The 21,559-nt window shown below is 37.8% G+C and overlaps 1 protein-coding gene across 18 annotated transcripts in view; it reads right to left on the bottom strand.

Moving 5' to 3' along the window:
* LOC139754722 (uncharacterized) overlaps positions 1-21,559 on the bottom strand; it is a 258,484-nt gene that overhangs the window by 72,969 nt on the left and 163,956 nt on the right. Inside the window, exons 5-6 of one of the 18 annotated variants that reach the window (XM_071672408.1) lie at positions 7,165-7,264; positions 6,286-6,527 (exon numbers count right to left, since the gene is read on the bottom strand). The exons of 12 other annotated variants lie outside the window; for them this stretch is intronic. In XM_071672408.1, the coding sequence (XP_071528509.1) occupies positions 6,427-6,527; positions 7,165-7,264 (201 nt within the window). In that variant the 3' untranslated portion in view covers positions 6,286-6,426. 5 more of the 18 variants (XM_071672379.1, XM_071672365.1, XM_071672388.1 and 2 more) reach the window with 5 other exon arrangements.

The following is a 21,559-nucleotide window of genomic DNA, read 5'->3' as shown; positions in this document are numbered from 1 at the left end:
GATAAAGTGAAAATGGAAATGGACAGAACCTTGGAGGGTGTAGTATGGGGCTAAGGTACTGGGTGAACTGTGAAATGTGTGGAGAGAGGTCACTGTCTAATTGGGAAAAGATGGTTATGTCTGATGGTAAAGTAGTCCTGACAGTCATATGGATGCAAAGGTATGGGCCCTGGATTAACAAAAGAATGGGTGGATGTAATGGAAATTAGATGCTTGAGGACAAGGAAGTGGAGTGGGAAAGGGTGGATGAGTAAGGAATGTTAAGGTAAGAGATATGTGTGGTAGTACGAAAGCGAGTGACTGTATTATGCCATGGTCACTCACAACAGCATCACCTCCAAAACCTATAAGCTATATACCAAGATCCACAAGGAGCAGTTTTTACTCCAATCCTATTGTTTCTTCCTAGATGATTATCTATCACCTCCAACAAACAGCAATATGAAGGTCCTATCATATGCAGACAGCTTCAATTACATATGATTATCATCTAGCAGGAAATAAGAAGCAAGAACCTGTGTGACGAAGACTTGAGATTTGGCATATTCAAATCTAATGGTATCCCTTATTATGACCACCCCCCATGAACTGTCCCTCTTTGCCATCATGTATCCCTCTAGACATATCAGGCCAGACTTTAGCTCTTTTGTAAGTTTCATCTCCACAACTACAACAATGTCTGTGTTGTTTCCCCTTATTCAGTATACAACAATCTTCAGTCTAAAGTATGCGATATTAATTAATGATGGCCTCCCTGAGGCAAAACTAGGAGCATTCTTCCACCCTCTGGACTAACCTATTTTCTTTTTTTCCCCTTTAGACTGGTCTCCATGGCACTCTTTTTTTGTGTGTCACTCCTTGGCATGTTTATCATCTAGTTTAAGCCTCTAAGGATACACATCTCCATATAAAAGGTAATCCTCAGAGGTTATCCTTTCATCAACAACTCCTTCACATCAAGTAGCTTTTTGACAGGCTCTCCCTCCTTGACTTCATCCACTAATTGTTCGCAAGATGGTCCTTTTCCAGCCAGAAGATTTTCAGACTTGAACTTAGCAATTTCCCTCATTTCAATAGTGACACCATCTTTCTGCTACCTCTAGAAGCTGTTCTATGTCCTCTTCATCTATGTTATCTGAGATCAGCCTTTTCATTGCTGCACATCTATCCTGAATGATTTCCCCTTTAAGTTTTTTCACTCAATACTCTTTGTGCTTCCCTGACCATCCTCTAGACTGGTTAAGAAGCTTCTTAACCAGTCTTCCAAGCAATCTAGTGACAAATGCTTTCTGTCAGTCCAGATACGCATATTCCATCCAGCCTTCTCTTTTGCCTGAGGCTGAGCTCACTCTCTTGTGGAAATCTAGAGGCTCAGTGCACACAACCTTTCCCTAAAATCATGCTCTCTCTCAGTTAAGCAATTTCACCTCAGTGGCAAGTCATCCATTTGCTTTTTGATTATCTTTTCCAAAACCTTACAGACCACACTTCTCAGGGAGAAGTTCAGCCCTTCTTCCTGGTCTCCTTTCTTACAGCTCTGTGTGTGCGTGCATCCATGCGTGTGTGTGTGTGTGTGTGTGTGTGTGTGTGTGTGTGTGTCTGTGTGTACATGAAAACATTTTGTGCATGTGTATGTCTTTCAATTAATTTGAAGAGAGGGCTTATATTGGAAGTCTGAACATGTTTGAGATCACATGGTGATAAAGTATGAATTTGGCCGCAGATAGTGAACAGACAAACAGAAATAAAAAAAAAAAATCTTTAAAAATGCCATCATTCTAGGTATTCTACATTCATTCACATCTAACGTCAGCATATTGGCAGCAAACTAAACATAATGCTGTGACTACACCAAAACAAGAAGGGAGTTAGTCCCTACTGTTTAAAAACTAACATATTGATTCAAAAGACTAGACGTCCAGTCTGACTTTCCAATATCGAAGGAAAATAAAACCAATGACAAATAATATGACTGATCGCATTTATATCAAAAGTAAACTGGCAACAATTTCCATAAACCCTCTAGACCATGAGAGTCAAACATGTGGCCCACCACCCTCATGTGTCTGTCCCACAGAATACTGGGTGCTCAAGTAGCATCACACACTGGTGCTCAACTCCCTAATGCATTTAGACACTCATCAACATTTCTACTTTTATAGAACTTTCCAGATTCTCAGATAATTCAAGAAATTTTCAAAGAAATTAGAAAAATCAGAGAAATCTAAAAATCTTAAACATTATGAAGCAGTACACAAAACAAACATTAATTTGCAAGCCTCATCTCAAGTTCCATTCTGCTTCTTTGGCGCTGGGTTAAGGGGCGAGACATCTTGAAAACTTTGTATTATCTAACCAACCTCATGCAAAATTAACATACAACATCTTCAATTTTCAAGGATTTCTCTGGGAATATTAAATAAGTTAAATTCTTGCTCAACAGAATTAAGTCAGAAATAATTGAGTATTGAACTAAATAACACAGGTTCATAACACCATGCATTCATGCACAATATACCCATTCTATATCATTCTATAATACAATAATCACAGGAAATTCTGAATTTGTTATGTAGATGTGGATGGACTGGCTCCCAGGATCGGATGACTATATAGAGAGTGACCAATCAGAGGCATTACAAACCTCGTCGTTAAACTCCAATTACCCACTACCTCTAGTTTGAGTTGGAGTGTGGCAGTTCTCATGTATACTGGAAGTGTGTTAAACTTTTGCATAATAAGGGCCAGTAATTATGTTATCAGAGAAGAAAAATGAATAAGGAATGTCAAGTGGATCAAGTAAGGTTGTGGAATCTATATTTCTCAGGTAAGTGAATGGAAAGCTGATGTCAATGAGAATTATGTTCTGAAAAACTATATCACAAATCATGCTGTTACGTATGAAAAATGATGGGAAATTACATGAGGACAAAGACACTGCATTAGATCAGTCAGCAGCTAAAAGTGTTTATAAAGTAAGTGACGTTGCAGTTAGGGCAAGCTACATGAATGCCTAGGAATCAGCCGAGTCACCAAAATCATTTTCAGGATAATTTTGTAAAGAACTGCATGTTAATGACTGCTGGAGTAATGTGTTCATATAAATATGTTTAAAAAAAAAAATTTCTTAAAAAATACCACCGCAGAGAGAAGTTGTGATTTATTTGAGAAGGTTAGCAGTCAACTCAAAGGACAAGGCTGAAGCATTTGTTGCATTTTCCAGTGTCTGTGTTGAAAGTACTAATGTAAATGATCTGGCACAACCTGCAAGTTCTATCCATGGTGGAGATGAAAACATGCAAATGACATCAGAGTTCGCAGAGTTTGTTCCAATAAAACACAAAACATTAGGTGACAATATATTCCACTATTTGGCATGAGCTTTGGATAAATTAGGTATGGACTGAGAACAAGCAATGAGTCTAGATCTGGATAGATCCCCCACAAATAAAGGGTAGAAAAGCTGGGATGGCCAAAGTTAAAGAAAAAACTGCTTACTAAATTCACATCAACAGTTTAATAACTTGCATTACATTTTTGAACCTATAAGTGCTATATAGCAAAATACTAGAAGTGAATAATGTTATGGATGTGGTTATAAATAGTTACTCTTTTATGAACAAAGCAACTTAACCAAAGGCAGTCAGCTGTCTTATGGAGGACAGTGATAAGCCACATGAGCTGTCATATCACAGTTACGTAAGCTGGTGAAGTCAGAAGCAACAGAGATGCTTTTACGAACTGCATGGTGAAACACAAATGTTTATGGATCAAAAAGGAAAAGTTGTGCTTGAATCAAAACATAATGAATAGCTTCAAAATGTTGCTTTTGTGGTGGATATCACAGAATGCCTTAATGATCTTAATGTAAAGATACAGGGACACAAGAAATCTGTAAGAGAATTTCATGATTGGATTTGAACATTTGAAATGAAACTTCACACTTGCCAAAGGCAGCTTTCTAACTTTCTAACCCTAAAATACCTACAAGACAGAGCTATTTTTTTTTTTTTTTTGTGATGCCTCCACTTAAAACTACAGCAGCAGAATTTCAGTTATGGAATAAATTCCAAGATAGATTTTCTAAACTTAAGACCCTTGAAAAAGACTGCCCAAAAAGTACCTGAGTTATGCTAAAATTATTAATTTGTAGTGTGACTGTGTTTTGAAGGAAAAGCTTTCAAACACTGATACAGGAACAGTTTAAAAGTATCTGGGACCAAGTTATCCCTCAATAAAGTGTTTTGCCTTAGAGATATTTTCCATGTTTGGAACTACTTACATCTGTGAGCAGCTCTCTATAATGACCATGAACAAATAAAGACTTCATTCACAGCTTACTGACATACTCTTGGACCAAATGCTTACAGGTGTCACAGCCAATCATTCATTTACTCCAAACTTTAATGTAATGGTCCAAACTATGAGGTGCCACGAGTTCAGAAGCAGCAGTACCCATCAGTAAAGAATGCATTCCATCAGTAGACTCCTTAGTTATCAATATGGTATCTCATTATGAATTTCTAATAGATGTAAATTTCTATACAGTACTTACAATATTCTAAGCAAAAAAAAATTATAGCACAAAATGGTAATGGTTATGTCTTGTATTTTAATAATGTTTAATAACAGAGGCCATCTTGAAATATTTTTACATTTAACATGGCAATCTAAGCTGATGCCCCTACTCCAGACCGCAGTAAACAGCAAGGATATTCATCCTAGCCAACTGGGACCAACTAACAACCTATGCAACAGAAGACGCAAATCCCTAATACAATATCTTATATAGAGGTTACTGGTTATAGTGCTGTGTTAATCTAATCATTATAACAAGTCGACTTCAAGATGCAATCTCACTGTCAGATTTATCTCTTAGCTTTATACATTAGTAACTTCAGGTGCAACTTCTAAAATCCCTACTTAAGAACATGAGTGAATGATTTAACTTTTTGTAAAATTAATTTTCAAAACATTTACAATTTAACTGTATACATAAAAGAATACTTTGTACCATGGATGAGGTTAAATTTCCAATTATGAGTATATTTTCTGAAAGACAAGCTACTAATTTTTTTGTAGCAAATATTCTACCATAAATGCAAAGCTTTCAGGATTAATAACAACACAGCTAAGCAAAACAATATCTTTATTTACATATATCATTAGCAGAACTTCACAGCATTAGGATACTACAATGAACATACTCTGTCACATTCAGTAGTTTGGTATGCAGTGACAATGGAAACCGAAAAGTTTCCAACTGATCTGTTGTTAAGGTAAAGCCTTAGATAAAATCAAAGCATTATACAAATATTGTATAATAATTCTTTGATAAAAAAAAGTAAGAAAAATTAAATGCTGTCATTGGTATTCAACATTTCTTTACAGAATTTCCTTTCCTAATCATGTTAACTTTCAGTACGGCTTTTTATTATCTTTATTATAACCATTATTACTATCATTATCATCATTATCATATAACCCCAAGAACCCTCCTCCTGGGGTTCTTACAGCTCCAAGGCTGTGCTACACCCAATAGCAGGGACAGGATGGACTCTACTGAAACAAGTTCTTTGACAAGAGTGTACTCTCTTTCATCAACTGATGAAAATACAGCCTGGCCAAAGGTAACTATTCATCTGAGGTGTAACCTCAAGCAGGCAGAGTCCAGTAACATATATACCTTATCAAAATGATTTCTGGTAAGAAACTTACAATCACCCAAAACTATTGAAGCACAATTAAACATAATTTGAAAAAAGATGATTTTGCTTTGGTAAACTGCACTTTAGGAATTAAAAAACTTAAACCAGACATACTACATAAAACATCAGAATCATATTGCAAAATTTATCATAAGACTAAAGCTAAAAGTATGAACAAATATAACTCTTCACAAGTTAGTTAAAGAAGTTCCAAATATTATTTAAGCTTACTCAGCATTATTTCCAAAACTAAGCAGTTAAGATGAACAGTATTCTTTTCAGTGCTACCTCATGCACATAAATTCAACATAACATTTGATTTGGAATATCTGCAAACAATTTACAGTGCAAGTAGTGTTGTGAATAAGTCACAACAGGTAGCACACCAGAAAGTTAGTGCAGCATTTGTTCAGCTGGTTGCATGGTCATTACTTGGAATAATTCAGCATATCAAGCTCACTGTTGATGCTGACCGTGTGACTCACTTGGTGCATGCTGCCCATGTAACTGAGGTGGCACTTCTTGTTTGGGGCGACTACGGCATACCAGGAGGTGCTGCTGCATGTTATATTTTTGGTTTGTACGATGGGGACAAAATGGGCATAAAAATGGTTTCTCTCCAGCATGGATTGTCAGGTGTCTCTTTAGGTTGTATTTCTGGTAGCGTCCATGGAAGGTTTTGTTGCAAAGATGACAGGTGGCTTCTCCATCAAGAATTCTAGAGCCACTTGATGGTACTTGGCCAGTCCGAGCCACCGACCCATCCAGCTCCCCATGCTGCCATTGCCACGCCTGCTGCGCGTACGATCCTCCCTCCCCCTGAAAAGTGCAAAGATCTCAGTGGTGATCACCACAGGCCATCTCATACAGACTTCATTATCTCTTCTTCTTGCACTTAAATACTGATGTGGATTATCAAATATGATTCTTTCACATAAACCTTTCTTTGTTAAGCAATTAATCATTTCCTTTTCTGAGCATAATCCATTATTAATACAAGCTATCAATTTCACTTAACGGGATATTAAAGAAAAAAGTTCATTGTCTATATTACTGTACAGCATTCAACTGGCAACTTGAAATATCATGCCAGAGTCATCACTGGTTTAAGTATGTGCTTGGGAATGAAGGCTGATCACTCAGTCCACACTAGCACTAGTGCTGGCACTGGAAGAAGTTGGTGGATGAGACGTAAGACTATGAACTTGCTCCATTGCATCTACTCGGGCACTGATAGAAGCAGGTGGCTGCAAAAGGTGACTGTGCACTTGATCCATTACATTCACACTGGCATTGTTAGATGCATGTGGCTGAGAAAGGAGACTGTGCACACGCTCCATATGACGCTCCAGGTTATGACGTCTGTTGAACTGATGACCACAGTGTTTGCAACTGTATGGCCGTACACCTCGATGTATATCCAGATGACGCTTCAAGTTATACTTGTGATACTTGCCACTGAAATGGACTCCACATATTGGGCAGTCAATTCCCTCTGATCCTCCGGCAGGAGGGTGCAGCAGCTGGGGCAGAAGCGATGGGTGGCACAGGGCATTCTGTAACACAAGGCCTCAACTCAAACTCTTATTGACCACCACAATATTGAAATTAAAAGTTATTCTCCAGATACCTAATTTGGGTCTATTCTGTTGCTTTAATGTCATCAGTGTCTGTAACATGAAAAAGGACACACCAGTAAATAAGGCCTTTTTTCCCCTAATACTATATTAGGTCTAGCATAGGGATACCCAAGATATATAACTTAACATACATCCCAAACAGGATGCCTGAGAAACAAATCATCTTTAAGTAGTACAGATAACTGTAATGTGCATTATCATAATCATTATTGAGGCAATGTGGTTCCATGTCTGGCCAAAAGATGGCCTTTTAGATGACTTTTTCTGTTGAAGGCCAAGGTACACAAGGGGCACTGGAAGGGTCGCAGCCCAGCGTGGATGCTAAGATGCTGTTTTAGGTTGAAGGTACGCTGAGATCTCCTGCCACGGAACTCCCGCCCACACACACCGCAGACGGAACTGCCCTCGCCCCCCTCCGCCTCATCCCTCCATGGGGCGGCCATAGCTGCGCCCTCCCCGAGGTAACTGCACCCCTGCCGGCAGGAAATAATCTCAGGTCATCCGTACTCATCACCAGTTGTCCTCCATACTGCCCATGACAACCAAAATCAATATCTTTTCTTAATCTGGCTCACTGTCTATAATTCTAACAATCACTACATATACTGGTTATGTAATGAACCAAGGTGACGTTTAAGGTGACTCTTCCTAACAAAAGTCTGTGGGCACATGTGGCATCGAAATGGCCTGAGGCCGGAGTGGATGGCAAGGTGTTGCTTGAGGTTGTTTTTTCGGTTGTTTCCAAGAAAGTTCTGTCCACACAAGTGACAGACAGCATCACTCATTGTGCCCGGGAGCAAGACATCACCCTGCAAAATAATGACCATTTGCTAAGCTGCAATGTTGTTGATGTAAACTGAATAACAGTTAAAGCTATGCAGATATGTTACATTAAGCTTTGAACTCAAATTGTATGTAGACAGTTAATATCTTCTGATAATATTCTTCAACATGGATGTCAATGACAAATTGACACCATATGTCTATTTACAAAAGACTTAATATCTTTAAACGTGGGAAATCGTTGTAAGCAGGTATATGCATCTCGAACAACATACTTTATAACTTTCTTACTAAACTTAATAAAAGAAAAGATCAGAATGTGATGAAAACCCCCCAAAGTTTGAGGGGAAAAAAAAATTGAAACCTTTATGGCAACTTGATATGAAATACAGTGAATTACTGAGTTCTTTGAAAACAATTTAGGCAACTAGTCCTGATATACATTGAATTATTAAGTACCTTGCATATTTCTACCTCCGCTATGATGAAAGTAACGAAAAAATATGCCTACAGAATGAGAACACTTAGTGTTCCTCAAAGAAAAAGAATTTTCTTCCTACAGACAAAACAAGATTAACAGAAAATTGACAGTGTAACCATTATGGATGAATCAGTTTAAGGCACAAGATTAATGAACACCATATGAAAACTAATACAAACTTGACTGACACACATTAGTAACTCCAAAACTGAAAACATGGCTAATATTTCTAGCTGGCTGAATGGAACTGTTTACAGTTCATATTCATAGAGTTTTTAATGGCTTAAAAGGCTTCTTTAACAAATCCCAACTGTGTGTTTTCTAAAATGAAGTACGTACTGTAGCTACAAAGAGAAAGAACTGGCCTTACATACAAAACACAAACCTGCACAGCTTAACTGATCATTGTGTGACTAACAGTAAGTACCTGTGTCAATTAGGAGGTCCAAGTTAAGCTGGTCCTACTTATTAAATGGATCTCACCTCAAAGATGAAAACACCATAATCAAGTGTTCAGTACACTTAGTGATATGATCAATCAATCAAAAGCCAATAAGCCTTATCCTAACAGACAACAGGATGCTTCACAGGAAATATTACACACACCCCAGTACCTATCCATCATTATGTATTCTTTAGATGCATTACTTTCACACAAGCACTCCTTAGTCTTTTCTTTTTCTTTTATAACACATCACTCAAATGACAGAAGGTGAATCACATTTGTTGTGTACGAATACTGGGAGTCATCACATTACCTGCAATTTTTGCCATGAGGGATTGTATGAGAGCTAATTTTCATGGGCTTCTTTTGAACTGCCAGTCAATGCTATGACATCTGCAAGGCTAACACATGTTGATTTGGTCACTTCCCACATACAGACCATGTAGGTGGCAGCAAAGTAATGCCTTCCACTGTTGCACTGCATCTTCAACCCGTGCTCTACCACCCTTCACATGGATCCATGCACATATTTCAAAGCCATACCACTGTCACATAAAGCATGCTTGCTCATTCGTATGTAATTCTCCTCCAACATCCCACATGGAGGTGGAGTATTTGATTCAGATCTATACCACTGTCAACTGTTTGTAAACATTCTGAACTTTCATATGTATTTCTTTTGATTTTTTTTTTTTTTAGAGGAAAACAATATTTGAATGAGTACACCCTCCATGGGACCTACATGTATAATTCATCACTAAACCATGGCAATGTCTGGTAAATCGGCTCACTTTTTGTACATATCCTTTACATTTACATGTATTTCTTTCATCTTATGATGGGAAATATAAAATCTGTCCACTCTTTCTTTCATGTAGTGACAAATTTTTTGGGTCACCCAGTCTTTATGAGTTAATACTGGCTTTCATCTACTTATACCCTCCATCATCTTTTACTTACATTCATATAGGTAAATCTACTTACATCCATTTCTCTCTCCATTATGCACTCACAGCTAAATATTCTTCAAAATAAGCATTCCTTTCACACATGCATTCCTCAATCCCATCCAGCTACTTTAACCTTGGTTTTCATTTACATCTTTCTCCCTCTCATCTTTCATTTACACTCTTTTAATCAATCAATTTAAAGCCATTCTTGCCATGTAACTATCACAAATATTCCATCTATACTTCATCAACTACCTTTCTCAATAACTTAACTCACTCTGATAATATACTTTATTCACTGTACACTCTCTGAACTGAACTACTAAATCTCAGATAATACATTACAGCTCCTTTCACATGGAGCCATTTTACTATTACATGTTCATCAAACCAACTTTACACCCTCTGTGATAGTTTGCATTTTTCCCTTTCAATACTTTCTAAAGTTCACGGAATGTCTTAGCCTTTCAAAACTATAAATGAAATCTTCCAACCTACCATCCATGTTGCATGTTTTGTCCTGATAATATAGCTTTTGTATCTTCTTATCCTGTCATTCAAACTACATATACATTCAAAGCTACCCTTCTTGACAACTGCTTTGATTTTACAGCATTTATTACATCATTTTTGGATAATCTCAGCTAAATTTTTTCATGTATTTTGTAACTCCTTGGCTTACTCCCTTATTATTACAGTGAAGTCTAAATAATGTCACAAACTTATAAAATTTCTTAGTATTCCTATCTTTTTTTATAAAAATAGTTTCACCCTCTTACGTCTTCAGCAGTGTTCCAAGACACTTACACTATCAACTCAGTACAATCATTTCTCAAACATGCTTCACGTAACTGAAACTCACTGAAGAGCAAAATTCCCCCGAACCAAATTCCTACAAAGATTCTCTTTTATATTTTCTAGCTAAAATTCTCATGGTAAAGATCCTTCTCACATCATAAAAGGATAAAACGTACTTATCTCTTGATTATGAAGCTAACAGTTCTATGGTTTCTACATTCATTTTTAACCTTAACAATGTTTTCAAAACATTCATCCAGTTTTTTGGCACATTATCTTGGAACATGCAGGTATATTATTCATAAAAACACCTGTGCACTACCTCTTCCTGTACCTTCTACCATACCTCCTTCAGCAACACATGTATTCATTTTTCACACTGAACTATTCCATCATTTGCCAAGCCTCCCCCTATGTGATTTCCCCTCCAACATACATTCTTATCATTTATCATTTCTCCATCCACATGCAACACTGATATTCCAGCTTCAAACAAGTCTATAATACAATGAATCTTTAAATCACAGCTTCCATCTTTCACCACTTACACCCTTCAATTTTTCTTCATACATGTCACTTACTCTCTACTTCACTCTGATGGGACCCTGCTTTTCACTGAACAAATTTCCGAGCTCTTTTCTTAAACCTTTATCCATACTCTTTAATATATCCTACCTAGGTATCCACTTTCCAGCTTTTTACTGTACTGCTCTCCTTTAATATTGTTCATTATAATTAAATCATCTCAATCCAATATTTTGCTTCTCTTCTTTATACAAAATGGGTGTATCTTCTTTTAAACAACTTTTGTTCTATATTGCTACATCTGAGAAAACATTATACCTTTTTCTTTTTGCTTTACCATTTGGCAACACCCAACTCCCCCCCCCATCGGCATCAATTTTCCAATAGAACTTCCCGTCCCTTTACTTTACCATTTGGTAACACTCAATCCAACCATATTCTTATCAATATTTCAAGAAGTTAAAACATGTACTTTCATGATATTTTAATTAAAGATAATCTTCCAAATTCCAATACTGTTCCTCAATTAAACATTTAAAATCTGTCTCTATATGAACATCAAGTCTTTGTTCTGGAAAAAAAAAACTTTTTTTTCATGGTGAAGCTACAGTTTGTCTGCATCATGTTTTTATAAAAATACTGTGTATCATATATGTGACTGCCTCCACTTTCAACTCTGTTACTGAGAATACTAGAAAACAGACAGCTGTCAATCTCATAATTCTCATCAACTACATAACCCTACAACACCTTTTATGGGGCTCCTTCAGCTTCAAGGATATGCTACAATCAGAAGCAGGGAAATGATAGACTCTTCTGGTATGAGAAGTTCCAAAAAAAGACTAACAATGATACAACCCTGCTGAACATGATTTTCCAATCCCGGTGTAACTTCAGGCAAGCAAAAAACCTTGGTGGTAAGACAATCAAACATAAATCTGTGAACGCAAATACACCTACAGTGTATGCACATACTTATAATTGCCATTATAAACTAAGAAACACTAAGGAGCAACATCACTTAGTTGACACTATATCCTACACTGTCTAAAATCCAAAATAGGTATCATCTCTCAACAAAAAAGATCACATAAATGAATATATGGCATAAGTCAGTAACTAGAAGTTTTATTGCAATGCACTTTGTTAACCAAAGAAAGGGTGATGTAACCGCAGGTTACTTCTTGAAGATTTCTAATACCATTATATTACTTCTACTTTTGAATAAATAGCATTATTATACTTATGCTCTTAATAAAACTGGGAAACTCTATCAGCCAATTATATATATTTACATACAATATACTCATAGTGAGTTAATACAAATTTCATAACAGAAACTAACAGCTTGAGCACAAAAGATATGTATCTTGCAATGTCTCATCCACACATTACTATTTGGAATCACACATGGTATGCCACCTTATCATTTTTTTTTTTGCTTTGTCGCTGTCTCCCGCATTTGCGAGGTAGCGCAAGGAAACAGACGAAAGAAATGGCCCAACCCACCCCCATACACATGTATATACATACGTCCACACACGCAAATATACATACCTACACAGCTTTCCATGGTTTACCCCAGACGCTTCACATGCCTTGATTCAATCCACTGACAGCACGTCAACCCCGGTATATCACATCGCTCCAATTCACTCTATTCCTTGCCCTCCTTTCACCCTCCTGCATGTTCAGGCCCCGATCACACAAAATCTTTTTCACTCCATCTTTCCACCTCCAATTTGGTCTCCCTCTTCTCCTCGTTCCCTCCACTTCCGACACATATATCCTCTTGGTCAATCTTTCCTCACTCATTCTCTCCATGTGACCAAACCATTTCAAAACACCCTCTTCTGCTCTCTCAACCACGCTCTTTTTATTTCCACACATCTCTCTTACCCTTACGTTACTTACTCGATCAAACCACCTCACACACCACACATTGTCCTCAAACATCTCATTTCCAGCACATCCATCCTCCTGCGCACAACTCTATCCATAGTCCACGCCTCGCAACCATACAACATTGTTGGAACCACTATTCCTTCAAACATACCCATTTTTGCTTTCCGAGATAATGTTCTCAACTTCCACACATTCTTCAAGGCTCCCAGAATTTTCGCCCCCTCCCCCACCCTATGATCCACTTCCGCTTCCATGTTTCCATCCGCTGCCAGATCCACTCCCAGATATCTAAAACACTTCACTTCCTCCAGTTTTTCTCCATTCAAACTCACCTCCCAGTTGACTTGACCCTCAACCCTACTGTACCTAATAACCTTGCTCTTATTCACATTTACTCTTAACTTTCTTCTTTCACACACTTTACCAAACTCAGTCACCAGCTTCTGCAGTTTCTCACATGAATCAGCCACCAGCGCTGTATCATCAGCGAACAACAACTGACTCACTTCCCAAGCTCTCTCATCCCTAACAGACTTCACCCTTGCCCCTCTTTCCAAAACCTTATCATATGGGGGTAAAATCAAAGTGATCTTGTTTTGTATTCCATTTGGGTAAAAGGTATTTCAGCACATGGAATGTTCTTTAACCAATAACAGTGTTTACTCCTAAAAAAAAAAAAACTAAAACTTTATGGTTTACTTCAAAGTACCTTTTATCTTAAAAAACATAATTCAGTGGCATACTTCTAAATACTGGCACCATGCACTTGTTGACTTCCACTGTTACTCTCATGAAGTGTTCATTTCCCTATTCTTTTGACCCCCTCTTCCCCTCAACAAAATGTCCTTTTAAACAGGCTGTCGGATAGGATAAGTGAAGTTCATAGGTATATAGAATGGTTCCTTAGAGAAAAGATCTACACGTATAGCCAATGCCAAAATTTTCACAAATGATGCAACAAATTCTCCATTTTCTCTGACTTTAAGAAAGCATTCAGTAAAGCTAATATCCTAGTCATCTTGGAAGAATATGCAAAGAGGGGAGTGGGATAAATATTCTAGAGTGGGCAAAGAGTCATTTAAATGGCAGAACAGATGCAATGTCTGAGTATGTAGTAAAGAGAACAATAATGAAAAATTTGGAACCCCACAGGGAAAAGTGTTCAAGCCTACCTTTTCTAATACTATTAGGAATTATATCGTAGAGGAGAACCTACCACCTGGTACAATACAAATAGGACATGCAATTGATATTGTTATCTAAGACAGATGACTAAAAGATTTTGCAGGAGCTATATGGAGGCTACAGTTAGGTAACATAAATTCATAGTAATGTTGATCACCAATGAGAAAACTCTAGACATGCTTCCAGGAAGAAAGCTACCCGAGGTGAAGTCAGAAGTTGGTGATTATGAAAAAAAAAATGGGTGAATAACACCACATGATCATGACAGGGCAATTAATGATGTGGTGAAGTACCTCGCAGGGGAGTCTGAAAAAAGAGACAATGTTTTAAAATGTTTGACATGACTATACTCCTGCCTCAATTTGGGATATGAAGAGCTTTGATCCATCTGGAGTAAAGCATTAGCAGCTATGCTTCTCAATAAGTGGCTACAATTAGGAAAACTAGAGAAAATGTATCAGAAGTAATTCCAAATAATGCCCTTAAGATTATTTCTAATGCACCCAAATAGTCCAGCTGTGAAATATGATCAACCAAATGAATGTAAAATTACAATTCAAATACTCAGAGATAAAGTGGTTAAATGATGCTGTATATGAATGATTAATTAATGAGCAAACCCAAAGGGAAATGGAACAAGGCATTTGCATCCCTTGTGAGGGATTGTGGCACTAAGGAAGAAGTTATCAGATATATCATTTATGATAATATGGTAAAGTAATCTTAGTTATCTGCATACTGATTGTACGCTATTACCAGATCCTCGAGTGAATGTTATCAGTGAGTGAGCAAAGGCTTTTGCGCTTGAAAAGATTCGTGGATTTAAAGAAAGACGATGAACTTTGTAATAGTGCCGGAAGTGTCCATGACAAGGAATGAAGAGGAATAGGATTTGTGGTGAGTAGAAATGAGTCCTTGAATAACGAAGAATCAATAATTGAATTTTCATAACAGGCTGACAGTTGCTACTGATGGGGCTTTAAAAGAAAGCGTTGAGCTCTGAACACAATATTCTGATAATAATTGTATCTACCTGTGCTCTTGATAAACATGACAGGACACCATATCATGGATGAGGATGTATCAGAAAGTAGAGAAAGCATGTTTCACTCCTCCAAGTACCTGCAAATGTAGGGCTGGCCAGAAAAGAATATGCAATACTAAAGAAAAAGATGGGTGCAGGAGGAATGTGGTACACATTCATGTACCTAAACACAAAGGAAAGATAAAGAGTATGGTCTAAAGGAACTTTTCAGAGAGCTACTGGAAAGACAAAATATGAAAGTCAACTATACATTAAGGTGTTGGCTCTCACACATATGGAAAAAAAAAAAGGAAGGGGGGCAAGATTCAGACGGGGATACAAAAATGGACAGGAATATGAAATACGATGTGATGAAGATAGAAATGTAAGATGTGTCTGACAGAAGAAAAGGGTACTCTTGATCATTATATTCATGTGCATAACATTAAGTTTAGAATATGAGATGATATCATCAATGCTATTTTCAAAATTCATTACTGAGGTTGTTAAAATCTGAAAATACTTAAACATTACAGTGTACTGTTGAATACTGTATACAAATGTAAAGACCGCTGAAACTAGTACAATAAAGTACAGTACTACTGTTAAGCATGCATTTCACCTTGTGGTTGGAGAGCCATTTCTTATAGTAAAATGGTCTTAAAATCAATCAACTAAGTCTTTATCAGCAACCACAACCAAACTTTACTGATGTAAAGGTTTATATTCTAATTTTTTTAAATAAGGCACCTAAGTTTTGTAGTTACAATCAATGGTAACATTATGCTACATTTTCGTACTTCATTCAACCCTCAGTTTTCTAGTCTTGTTATCTTTCTGAAGTTTGAGTGATTTTTAACCAAATTTCATGTTCGCAGGCTAATCCTTCTTCATCCCAAAAGAGAAATTTCATATAAGGCTATCAGTTTCTCTTTGTACTATGAAGGATGGCAGAGTACCAAAGCGGGTATATAAACAATTTCATATAACATTAAACCCAATACTGTGATGTGGGGAAAAAAAGCTATGAAAAAGAAGTGAGGATATTTCTAAAGAGAGTAAGGTGTCTGTGCGAGAAAGAAGAGAAGAGGTTGAGTGGCTTTTGGTGAGGATGGGTCTACATCAAGGGTGTGTGTGATGTCACCATGGTTGGTTAGCCTATTTATGGTTTAGATGGTGAGGGAGGTAAATTTGAGAGCTTTGCAGAGAGTGGCAGGTCTGGAGTCAGGTTAGAGTGGGGGGTTGCCTGGGAGATTAGTTAGCTGCTGTTTGCTGATGACTTGGCAAACTACAGAAGCTGGTGCTTGATTCTGGATGTGTGTGTGTGACAGGAGGAAGTTGAGCAAAACTGTGAATAAGAGTAAACTTATCAGGGAAGAAAGACATGTCAATGTGAGTGTGAGAAAGTGGGATGTTTAAAATATCTGGCAGTGGACATGGTTGCAGATGGGATTATGGGGACTTGATACGAACCATAATGTGGATGAGAGAGGCAGAAGTCCTGAATACATTGTACATCAGGTAAAAAGAGAGGCCACTATCTGTGAGAGGAAAAATGGGTATATGTATGTAGCCCTGTTCCTCATGTAAGGCAGTCAGGAAGATGCCCAAAATTAAAGGTACAGAAGATGATGAATGTGCTGGAAATGACATACTTGAAGATAATATGGAGTAAGGCTATGATTGATAAAGTAAGATATAACAGGAAATGATAGGATAAGAAAGAGGAGGGGTAGCAAGAAAAGTATGGTTAGGAGGGGTAGCAAGAAAAGTATGTTTAAGAAAGCAGAAGAAAGTGTGCTACAATAGCTTGGAAATAAATAGGTGATTACTAAGGGAAAACAGGCTAGAAAGGTATGTATGTAACAAGTGAAAGGAAAAAAGAAGAGGGGGAACCAAAAATAAGAAGGAAAAACAGACAGAAAGATGTTTTGAGTTATCAGGGCCTGAGCATTCAGGATGGTATGACGTGTGAGAAGGACTGAACAAATTGGATCAAAATGGTATACATGCTGTCAATGGGCTAATTACAGGTAGACAATACAGTCACAAGAAACCACAAAACTGTCCCAGAGGCCTGGTTGTGGATAGGGGTTTCTACTTTCAGTGCATTACACATAATTGCTACAGAGTGAATGAGCAAGAAGGCCATTCTTCCTTTGCCCCTAAGCTCCTTTGCTATCATTGGAAACAGCAAAAGGTACCAGGGAAAAATGAGGTGGAATGAGTACTTTGATGGATTATTAAATGTGTTTAATGACATGGTGGCATATTTAACAGACAAACAGGGGTGAAGTGGTGTCAGGTTAATGCTGAAAAAGTTAAACTGAAAGTAACCTATTACTGAGCAACATTTAAGTTCAAATGCTTTCTTTTAACTTTTCTTACACCATAGGGTTAAGCATGTGATATGAAAGTTGGGCAGCAGGCACCCAGCAGTGTGGGGATGCTTGCAGGGCAGTTGGAGGCAGGTCACACTGAGATAGAAGTGATGCCACCCCTCTCCTTTGAAAGGGCACTTTTTATATGAGTGAGGACAGACTACCTGCTTTCATTGCACTTGTTACATAATGCAGTGAGTAGGATTCAAACATGTGCAGGAGAATCCCAAGTCATCTCATGGCTGCTCACCCTCTTCAGGAGATGGGGTGCACCCATGTAAACAGCCTCAGATGGGTGAACCAATCGAGACAGCAAGGAGATGGAAGCTTTCTATGAGAAAAAAATAAGGGTGGGGGGAAATCATGGCCCGCATCTCCTCAGCCCACTTTCCGCAGTCCATTGGATGTGCCAGAGAAGAGGTAAAGGAAGCCAAATGGGTGCTGAGGAGCAACATGGGTGTTGTAGGTAGCCTGCACAACAAAAAAGCAACTCAGGCTATGCTCCAATACCTCAACAACACCCTAAGAGAGGGTATAAGTCACCTGCACAGCTGGCAGCAGGAAGACAGTTGCAAGATAAGTGTCCTGGCACCCCAACAACATTATCTGATAAACAGGTGACAGAGAACTGCTCTGCAAAACAGGAAATGGACCTTAGCAGAGCCAGGCTTGCGCGCAAGGCGGCCCAGCCAGTGACATTGGTAAAGACGTCTCTGGGCACCCCTTCAGTGAAACTGAATGGCAGTGAACACCTGTCTTTGCGAAACCGACATCACCTTTGCCCATGGGTTTTGCCAATCCCCATGACACCCACTTGTTTTTTCCAATGTGTAATATCAAAATCTATTTCAGTATGAGTGAAGACAAGATCTAAGTATAATGGTATACCAGTCTCTCTCATCCTAGTGTTTTCAGTGACATGTTTGAATAAAATTTCATATATGCGCTCAAAAACTCAACTCTCCATGCATTCTGATCAATACATGAATCCCATTTCCTGTCTATATCATTTTAACTGAAATCCCCCAACAGCAGTTCTTTACCTTTTCTGAAAAATATGTTTTAATGTTTCATATACCATTCTGATTGTTCCTCCACTGTTATCACCGTATATCTGTTTGGATTACTTCTATGTTTTGGAGGAGTATATAGTATTAACACTATTATGTATTTCTTCCCTACAGTTACTGGAAACTGTCTAAGTGGCCCATTCTCCACTTTTCCTTACACAATGCTTACATTCCAGCTATTTATCATTAACCATCAATCCAAGAACACTTGAATACATCACTGTCAGTACGACATTATCGCCTCCTAACACTCCTGCCTTCTATGAAGTGCTGGCAGGGATGTTCCATCTTCTTGCCTCATTTGGTATCTCCAGTTTTGTCTTCTGCCTATATTCTTTGCTTCTTTCCCTTTCTTCCTTTGATTTGTCACCTTTGATGAATAACTCACTGAATTCCAATGTCTTTAAGTTTCCTAGCTTTCCTAATTAACTCCTGACTAGAGAAATCCATGTCAAACATGACCATAACTGGTTTCCCCTTACACTTTGATTATAACCACAGATTATTCTCCTTTTTTTATCACTGAAACGCATCTGGCTATTTCAAAGCCTCCAGTAATCTTTTAGTAAGCACTTCTCCTTTCTTTCTAACTTCTTCCTTATCTGGTGTATGCTCTTCTTTCAAACTAAAAATAGTCAGCGACTTACATCTACTGACCTTCTGCTATAATAATGTTTCTAATTTTGGTGCCACCCACTTTCCAGCCAGTTTCTTCATTGTTGATAGTCAACCTTGGTGTGATGTGTGTACAAGTGGAGAAAGTTCTTTTCTTTTTACATATATTTCAAAAAAAAAATTCTTCCTTTTACTTTTCTTTTTTTTAAGCCCTAATTTTCTTGCAAGTGTATATAAGGAGCATGTACAGATGTTGACAAACTCTGCCTATAAGTCTGGTTAAACCTTGAGCATTAGATTGCTTTAAATGATGTTTTATGACTGTCAGAGAATGTAAAACAGCACAGCATCACCAAGAAACTTCCTGCCTCTGAACAGAATCCTCCTTACCCTGCTTTCACATTGAACACAGCCTCAAAATTGCTGGAGCCCCCATACATGGGTTACATAATACCAATGCAATACTATAATAATAACAATAATAATAACATACACACGCCCAAATATGACATGGGTGTTTGTGCCTGGGGCAATAGAGACAGGTCCTTAAGTCAAAATATTCCAAATACTACAGATTTCTAGTTAGGGCTTTACTAGCACAACAGATGTGACTGTAATTCAGGTACTAGAAAAATTATGAACTTTCAGCAACAAACTTGCGTTATGAACTCAATAACATTAAAGAGCTGCGTTAAAAAATTATGTCAGCATAAAATGTAAACAAAAAAAGTTAATTGTTACTCTTAACTAAATGCCATACTGGAAAAAATGCCTAAAAGTACAAAATCCTTCAAGACCACAGTCACTCAAGAAAGAATGCTGACCTATTGGTGGATAGTAACCTTTAGTCACTAGCCTCAAAAAATATACATTACATCCATCACAGATCTATTTCAGTGCTAAACAATGATATGCAATACAGCAAATTACAGATTATACATATTTCAATGGTATATGTCATAAGGAAATACCATTCTTTAACACTGGTAACATACCTTCCTCTCACTCTGAAAGCTGCTAGACTTCCAATAATTCAAATAAGAAAATATTTCTCCATCGTTTACTTGTATCAAAAGATTTTCCCACCTTTATTCTTCCTCTGCTAAAAGCAAAGTTCGTTAATCACTGGTCAACTGTTTTCACAGGATCTAATAATTTATGCACAGATGCAAAATGGCGCTTCATAGAGACCTTTTGGTTGAATGCCATGTTACAAATTGGACAGGGATAAGGTCGTAACCCTGCATGGATTGTCAGGTGTTTCTTGAGGTTATACTTGTGGTAATCCCCACGGAACATCTTACCACATTCTGGGCAAGAGGAACCCCTAAGAACCGACACTGATGGTGTGAGTGTGGGCGAGGAGCTTGAAATGCTCACACTTGAGGCAGTGGATGTACCACTGCAACTATTAACCACGGAAGAAGAGTGAAGGGGAATTTTGGAGATACTGTACATAGGTAGAGTAGAGGTGTTATATGGGGTTGCCGGAGAATAAGTAGTTGATTGGTCGGGTATGGTGAGAAGTGCCCTAGCGATGGCGACCTCTGAGGTGGAGAGATGCGAGTGTCCCCGAGGTCGCGGATCTCTGGAGGCCACCTGGAAAATAACACCCAGGTCAGGAGAGGCTCTCAAGATACCGGACCGGACACTAAAACTACCAGTAAACTAAAGTTACCGTATCAATCAATAACTTATAAATCCTTGAATCTCGGGGATTAACCTGTTCATTGCTTTTTATTTTACTGACTGCATTTAAGCATATTAAAAAATGCACTTTCCAGAGACAAAATAAAATGAAAAAATAAATCACAGGAATTTTCTTAAAACTGTAATTCCATATGTATAGTTTCTAAGCAAAGTATAAATAAACATAAACTTATATGTTCAAAAGCTTAAAAATGACTGAACTAAAATAAAACTCGCATCATCTCCAAACAATGGTAAGAAATCTACCATGTGCTCGAATACACTTTCTCTCCATTATAAGTCCAAATAAAATACCTGCACTGCATTATCCCTGACATTCATTATGTGACGCCCTTCTCA

The sequence above is a fragment of the Panulirus ornatus genome, chromosome 17 (genome assembly GCF_036320965.1).
Source record: "Panulirus ornatus isolate Po-2019 chromosome 17, ASM3632096v1, whole genome shotgun sequence".
In the NCBI taxonomy this organism is placed as follows: Eukaryota; Metazoa; Arthropoda; class Malacostraca; order Decapoda; family Palinuridae; genus Panulirus; species Panulirus ornatus.
The sequence above is the reverse complement of the archived record's forward strand: the minus strand, read 5'-3'. Positions and strand labels throughout refer to the sequence as shown.